A 7,477-nucleotide genomic window follows, 5' to 3' on the forward strand; every position below is an offset into this window, starting at 1 on the left:
AACCAACCAGCCAGCACCGGGGGAAATGCAGCAGGGTCCTGAGAGGGGTCTCGCACACGCCCGGGGGGCCAGGACTGGGAGCTGGAGGGAACACTCAGCTGGCCGGCTGCGGGAAACTGAGTCAGGGGCCAATCAATGGCAGCTGTTGAGTCCTTCTGGTCCCTTGGAAACTCTTATTCTATGTAAGACACCTCCTCTAGGCTGTCCCCCAGGCTTCCAGGGACTGGCGCGACATGCTCGTATGCGAGGCTGATGGGTGAGTGGGTGACGCTGGGCAGGGTTCTGAGGAATTCCAGAATGACCAGCGTTGCCTGGAAAAGGCATGAAACCCGCCGAGGGCCAGACTAGGGCGCTGGGCCCGAGGCGTGCGTTTTCACCGTGGTGCCCAGACTCCGCCCCGGACACCCCTCGTGGGGGCCCGCGGAACCACCTCCGAAGCCACCGGACTGTGGAGAAACAGGAGCCGGGTGGCCTGGGCCCCCCACCCACCGCCCCTGCTCAGCCTCAAGTGGGCTACCCACGGTTCCGTTCCCCGAGGACGTTCAGTCTCCGAGTCAGAGGGCACGCCACCCCAGGCTCGCACGGAGACACAACGAGTCAGTGTGAAAGCCGCTCATTTAAAGCAACAGCACTTCATTGCATTCAGTGCCTACCCCGCCCCCTCCCGCCACCCGGGGTCCCGGCGTCAGAATGCGACTCCAGCAGGAGAGCGGGTCTGCTCTTGGCTCCTTCAAGGGCAAGAAAACTCTGGCCGCTGTTTGCCAGCCCTGGGGACAGTCCTGGCCTCCGTTTCCCCATCGATAAAAGGGGGGTGGTCTGGGCTTCCCCGCCCACGTGCAGCCGTTGCAGGGTGCAAGGCTGTTCAGAGGGTCGGCCGAGTCTGTGAGAGGAACGCCAGGGCGTCCGATCACCCTGGAGAGGAGTGAGGCCACTCGCACCCGAGCCTGGGCCCGGAAAGGGGGCGACGTGAGCAAGTCACGCTTCTCCAGGTCAAGTGTGTGACCCCCCGGCACCGAGACCTGCTCCCTGCCGGGAGCAGAGCGGCCAGGTGAGGCCTCAGGGCAATGCCAGGGGCAGCCCCCAGGGAGCCCACTGTGGGCCGTTGATGCTGGGGCCTTGGAGACCCCTCCCCCCCGGCTGCCCCTTCTGAAGGACAGTGCTCTCTCTGCCCTCCCCCCTGGGCAGAAGAGCATCATCGCTCAGGAGACCGTGCGGGCAAAAGCCTGTGACACTGGCCACAGTCTCATCCTCGCAGAGGCCAATTCCCAGACCCGGGTTTGGGTCCAGAAGCACATTTTGACCTTCCCCATTCCAGGCACACGAGACCCCCCTGTGAAGGTCTCTGGGCCCTGATGAGCGGTTAAGTCAGGAAAGCCACCAGGTGATGCCATGTGCCCTCTGGGTGGCGTCCTCTGGTCAGGCATCCTCGTCGGACCCCCTTCTCCTCCCTCCACCCCCCCTTCACCCCTGGCCTGCCCCCATTCTTTTCTGGGGGTTTGAATCACGACGTGTTTCCTCCAGGAGGCCCCTCTCCTTGGTGGGTCGAGTTTTTAAAAACCAAGCGAACAAATCCATCTTTCTATAAAAGTTTATTTTGTAATTTTCTAAGAAGTGATAAAGGGGAAAAATTGAAATCATGCCAAGGTAAGAAACAATGGTATACAAAAAATAATTTAAACACACGTATTAATAATAAAGCGACATTTCCAGCAACAACTAGTAGGTCATTGTGCCCGAGATTTTTCCAAAGGTATTAAATATGTGTTAGATATGGACACACACACACAATACACAAACACTCCGCACACACACACATGCACACACACGCACACACTCATATATACAGCTCAAGTTCTCTTTGTTCTGTGCCTCGCTGCTAACTGATACAACTACCGTGAAAAATGGTGAAATGCCTGAGTGCCCTTCAGATTGAACCAACGTGCACGGGATCGTGAATTTCGGAGACATGCTAAGTAAGATTCCCGCCCCAATCTCGCGCGCTGCTAGCCTGTACCCTTGCGGGCTCGTCTGAAAGATTAAAGCGTGCCTGTCGGATCTGCTCAGCGGGGTGGTCACTATGGGGTGGCAGACGGCACCCGCTCAGGGGACCCCGCTCTCTCCGGCTCCCAGCCCACCCCCCGGGTTGGTTGGAAAGGGAGCATCCGGCGGGCGGCGGAGCTCTGGGCCCGATCACATCTGGCTGACCCTCTGCTTCAGGGCCAGGATCTCCCTCTCGATTTCGTAGGGCAGGTCGGAGTTCACTTGCTCCTCCAGGTACCTCCGGACATCTTCCACCTCCTGCTCCCAGAACTCCTTGGAGATGTCGAAGAGCTCCTTCACGTTGACGTCTCCCAGGCCCTTCAGGTTCAGGGCGTCCTCCTTGGGGACGTAGCCGATGGGCGTGAGCTTGGCGCCGCCCTCCCCGTTGACCCGGTTGAACATCCACTCCAGCACCCGGGCGTTCTCTCCGAAGCCGGGCCACAGGAACTTGCCTTCCTTGTCCTTCCGGAACCAGTTGACGTGGAAGATCTTGGGCAGCTTGGCCGCGGGGCGCTGGGCCATGCTGAGCCAGTGGGCCAGGTACCGGCCGAAGTTGTAGCCGAAGAAGGGCCGCATGGCGAAGGGGTCGTGCATGATGACTTTGCCTGTCAACAGAGAGGGGGCGCTGTTGGCGAATGACATTCTCAGGGGACAGCGTGGACATGGTTATTGTGGACACGAGCGTGCTTGGTTTCCTGTCTCTCTCTGCACAGGTGGAGAGAGGGGAGACACCAACACAGACAGACAGAGGGACACAGAGACAGAGACAGGAGCACGCCCGTCACTGTCCCTCGTGGTCTCAGACTCCGACTGGGATTTACCTTTGTGCTCAGCGGCCGCCGTGGCCTCGGATCGCATGGCTGCCCCCACAAACACTCCATGCTGCCAGTTGAGAGCTTCGTAGACCAGAGGGACACCTTAACAGGAGAGAAGAAGCGTCCTTAAAGGCTCTGACCCTCAGACCCTTCCGTCGGCGAAGCCAGCTCACAAAGCGGAAAGACCGCAGAACGGCATCGCCCTGATCCCCGAGAGTCCTGCATTCTCAGGGCCCAGGGCAGGGAGCCGCCAGCCGCACCCCCGAGGCCACGCGGCCAGAAGGAAAACAGATCAGGATCAATTTCACAGACCCTCCCGGCCTGGGTCAAGGGGGGCTCACCAGCAGGTCGGCGCCCTCCGAAGATGATGGCCTCGATGGGCACGCCCTCCGGGTCCTCCCAGGCTGGGTCGATGATGGGGCACTGGCTGGCGGGGGTGCAGAACCTCGAGTTGGGGTGAGCGCAGGGTTCCCCTACAAAAGGCAGAGAGGAGAGGCCCTGAGCGCCTGGCCCCAACACGGGGCGCCCAGGGGCCGGGGCCGCGGGCCTCCGGAGGGCTCACCATCCTCAGGGGTCCACTCCTTGTTCTTCCAGGAGGTGAGCCTGACGCCGGGCGCCAGCGGCTGGTCGATGCCCTCCCAGTAAGCGCCCCCGTCGCTGGTCTGGGCCACGTTGGTGAAGATGGTGTTCTTCTGGATGGTCTTGATGGCATTGGGGTTCGTCTTCACGGAGGTCCCAGGAGCGACACCGAAAAACCCGTTTTCTGGGTTGATGGCCCTCAAGTTGCCTAGAAGGTTTTAGACCCGAGAAGCAGAAGTGAGTGCGGAGGAGTTAAGTACTCTGATACTTTCGTCCCAAATTCTCAAATCTTTTTTTCCCCTCCTCCTTAGACTCTATCTGTCTTTTCTCATCCAAACAATGACATTTCCAACTCTTTCTTCCTCATCAGTTTGCCACCAATGCTACTTTAACCTGGGTATTAGATAAACCAACAGCCACCGAGAGGCCCGTTTCAATCCAGATTTGATATTAAATGGAAGAATGCTTATGTAAAATACATAGTTCTAAGACTTCGCAAGCCCTGAAATAACGAAATTCAAAATCCCAACTGTGTGAACTTAGGGGAACTCGGCACGTTTGAAAAAAGCCGAAAGTTCCCCGAGATCCAGTTACTGTCGGCCACCGAGGGGCCTCGAGAGTCACCTTGCTGGTCGAACTTCATCCAGGCGATGTCGTCGCCCACACACTCTATCTTCCAGCCCGGCAGGCTGGGGTTCATCATGGCCAGGTTGGTCTTCCCGCAGGCGCTGGGGAAGGCGGCGGCGAAGTACTTCTTCTGGCCCTCGGGGTTGGTTATGCCCAGGATCTGCAGAGACCAGAGTCCTCCGTGAGCTCCTCCCGCCTTTCCTTCCCACTCGGTGGCCCCTACTTCAGCCTCAGACTGCGCCTAGAAGCCCCCAAAGCCTGGGTCCCCGACATCTACGTCTTCAGGTATCCACCCAGATATTCTGGATGACACCCAAAGGCTCTGTCTCAGTGTGGTTGTGTTTGAAGTCCTTCTAAAGAGGCACCCGTGAGTGTGTTCATAATTATGGGTGGAGTTTCCAGTTCCCTGTCCTCTTGGCTGACGGGCTCGGGGATGCCCCAGGCCTTGCTCAGCCCCCCCCCCCCGCCGTCCTGCCCCCACCCCTGCATGCTCAGAGTCCCCCGCATCTCACCAGCATGTGCTCGGCCAGCCACCCCTCCTCCTTGGCCAGCCGGCTGGCAATCCTGAGGGCGAAGCACTTCTTCCCGAGAAGCGAGTTCCCGCCGTACCCGCTCCCGAAGGAGATGATCTCCCGGCGGTCGGGCAGGTGGGCGATGAGCGTCAGCTCTGGGTTACACGGCCAGTTGTTAACCAGAGGCCCTGCCGAGGGAGACACCGGTCACGTCAGCGCAGCCCCACACTGCCGGAGGTCCCCAGGGGGACACAGGCCCGCCGGGGGTGGAGGCTGAGCTCGCTTTTAAAAATTCTAGCTCTGGCCCTGGCTGGCGTAGCTCAGTGGATTGAGCTGGGGCTGCAAACCAAAGCATCACAGGTTTGATTCCCAGTCAGGGCACATGCCTGAGTTGCAGGCCACGGCCCCCAGCAACCGCACATTGATGTTTCTCTCTCTCTCTTTCTCCCTCCCTTCCCTCTCTAAAAAAATTCTAGCTCTGGATGTTGAAACAGCGCGCTTACTCTTTAAAGGCAAAGGGCACCCCACGGAGTGGAGGCACTTGATGAACTCCCCGTCGCCCAGCGCTTCCAGGACGGGCGTCCCCATTCTCGTCATGATGCGCATGCTGGCCACCACGTAGGGGGAGTCCGACAACTCGATGCCGATCTTCGACAGGGGCGAGCCCAGGGGCCCCATGCTGAACGGGATGACATACATGGTGCGACCTGGGGGGCAGTCGGGGGCGGGGGACAGGTGAGAAAGGACCCTGGACTCACAGCAACCAGCACCGTTTTCTACGGGGGACTTCGTGCCCTGCTTGCCGCCGGCCCCCCGGGTTACGTGAGTCCATGGGACAGCCGACAGAGTGCCCAAACAGAAGCGTGTTTATAAGTGTGTGATTCGCCTTCCACCGTGCATGGAAATAGTGTTCATGTTCCTAGGAGGCAGTGTGTAAATCTAAAACTGCGGTGTGCATTTTCAGGACGTTGCACATTTTCAGTATGTTGCCAATTTCACGTACGGAACCTAAAGCCCTAGGGGGGCCTGCGTTTCCCCAATTGTTACAAGTACCACGAGGACAAACATAACAGGAAAAGGCTTGCAGATACGTTGCCCAATCAAATAAACATCTTATTTACCTTTCATGCACCCTGGGAATCGGGCGTTGAATGCTTTCTCAAAGTCCTCCTCGGACATCCAGCGACCCAGCTGGCTGGGGCCGCTTTGGGGGATGGGCACTGTGTCTCTTTGTTCCGGGGTGATGATGACCGTCTTGCTTTCAATTCTGGCCACGTCCCTGGGGTCCGTGAGAGCCAACCAGCTGCAAGCATCAAAAGCAGACACATAGCGTGGGATTGGAGAGGGAAGTGCAGCTGTTTTGAAGGCACCTGTGTGCTGGGTCCCGTCAGCCGAGTGTCATTCAGGAAGGCACCTGTTTGCTCATTGTCAAGCCCCTCCCACACCTAGCGGAGGCCGAGCACACTGATGAAGTTCCGCCAACGAGGGGGGCCACGCCAGCTGAGACGTGGCCCGGAAAACATTTACTAGACTGGGAGCTAGTCTGGGAGGACAGGGACGTTCTGACTTCCATGGTTATCCGGGATCTAGTTTGCACAAAGCGTCTGTTTGTGTACGCTGTCTCGTCGAAGACGTGGGCTCGGCGAATGTGGTTAAATAGACGTCTATACGGTTCTGGCCATTATACAGTTTCCCCGGGGCCTACAGCCCCTCCTCCCCAGAGATCTGCATCCCTCCCTTTCCACCAATCCCCCACCGGCGGGGGCGGGGCGGGGGGCGGGGCTGCAGGCGGCACTCACCAGTTGTCGTACTTCCGCAGCCTCCGGATGGTCCCGGCCTCCTCCATCTGGTGCAGCAGCCGGCGATTCTCCTCCGCGGAGCCATCGCAGATGTGGATGTGCTCCGGCTGGCACAGCTGGGCGCTGCTCTCCACGAACTCCCGCACCGCCTGGGGCAGGCTGTCCAGGGTGCCCTGGACCACCTTGGCTGAGAAGTTGAGGCCGTTTTGGATCTGAGGAGGCATTTCTGCAGAGATGGGCTGAGCGTCCCGGGCACCAAGGTTCCCTGAAATAGAAAGTACAGGCTTCCTGAACCTCACCAAGAACCCACGCCTCCAACCAGCGCCACGCGCTTTGCTGGGGCCTCACACCTGCCGACGGTGGTAGCTGGAAAGGAAAAAGGTCATAGCTGGAAGGAAAAAAGGACGCGGGGTGTGTGTTATCTCTGGGATTTTTAGCAGTGTAAATGCAGAAGCTCTACCTACCTTCCTTCTCTCTGGGCGACCTCGATCAGAGAGCCAAGGCTCGCTTTCGGGGTTCCTCCCGCCAGTCGGCGCGCTTTCTCGGTGGGAAGGCCGCCTCTGGTGTCTGGTGGCAGAACCGCCTGGCTTTATGGGCCCTGGGCAAGAAGGATCCGCCCCCGGCCCCACCCGGGAGGCTCGTCTCTGACGTCAGGGGCAGGCTTCTGGATCGCGGCCAGGGTCGGTGCGCTTTGGCCCGGCTCCCCACAATAGACCCCAGGAGATAATCATTGAACAGCTGGCTGTGAACAAGCTCTGGAGGCCTCTGACCCCTCGACCGGCCACAGCAAGTCCTTGCACAACTTCTGATGGACTAACCTTTGCCCCAGTTCCCTGCTGATGCAAAAACCCGGGGCTCTGCCATTGACAGGCGGGAGCGGCTCCTGGGTTTCGCATGTGCCCAGGGCACCGCTGCCAGCACGGTGCGTGCTGATGGCAGCTGGCGGGCAGGACATCACACTGAGGCCCGGGGAAAGGCCTCAGGGAAGGATGTGCCCAAATGCTGGCGAGTGGGTGGCTTGGTGGCAAAAGTCCGGCCTCACTGGGGATTCTTGAGCCTACTGAGTGTTCACTGTGTGCCCCTCCCCAAACAGAAGGGCAGGGAT

General features: G+C 59.3%; 1 protein-coding gene across 1 annotated transcript; it reads right to left on the reverse strand.

Annotated features, from left to right (window-relative positions):
- Positions 1-1,574: 1,574 nt before the first annotated feature.
- PCK1 (phosphoenolpyruvate carboxykinase 1) lies at positions 1,575-6,984 on the reverse strand. The gene is made up of 10 exons (XM_045833174.1): positions 6,837-6,984; positions 6,373-6,637; positions 5,695-5,876; positions 5,077-5,280; positions 4,574-4,761; positions 4,059-4,221; positions 3,418-3,642; positions 3,197-3,328; positions 2,862-2,957; positions 1,575-2,645 (listed from the first exon to the last, which is right to left on the reverse strand). Exons 2-10 carry the CDS (start codon positions 6,594-6,596, stop codon positions 2,191-2,193), a joined length of 1,869 nt encoding a protein of 622 aa, XP_045689130.1. The 5' UTR covers positions 6,597-6,637; positions 6,837-6,984; the 3' UTR covers positions 1,575-2,190.
- Positions 6,985-7,477: the final 493 nt, after the last annotated feature.

The sequence above is a fragment of the Phyllostomus hastatus genome, unplaced genomic scaffold, assembly GCF_019186645.2.
Source record: "Phyllostomus hastatus isolate PE091 unplaced genomic scaffold, TTU_PhHast_1.1 phas_contig_17, whole genome shotgun sequence".
NCBI classification, from domain to species: domain Eukaryota; kingdom Metazoa; phylum Chordata; class Mammalia; order Chiroptera; family Phyllostomidae; genus Phyllostomus; species Phyllostomus hastatus.

What these genes read in the sequence shown, in the direction of transcription:
- PCK1 (XM_045833174.1), bottom strand. Translation starts at nt 6,596, where the DNA reads ATGCCTCCTCAGATCCAAAACGGCCTCAACTTCTCAGCCAAGGTGGTC. An exon ending in GGCTGGCCGAGCACATGCTG is followed by an intron (nt 4,222 to 4,573) that starts GTGAGATGCGGG and finishes TGGTCTCTGCAG; the next exon opens with ATCCTGGGCATAACCAACCC. An exon ending in GGAGTGGACCCCTGAGGATG is followed by an intron (nt 3,329 to 3,417) that starts GTGAGCCCTCCG and finishes TGCCTTTTGTAG; the next exon opens with GGGAACCCTGCGCTCACCCC.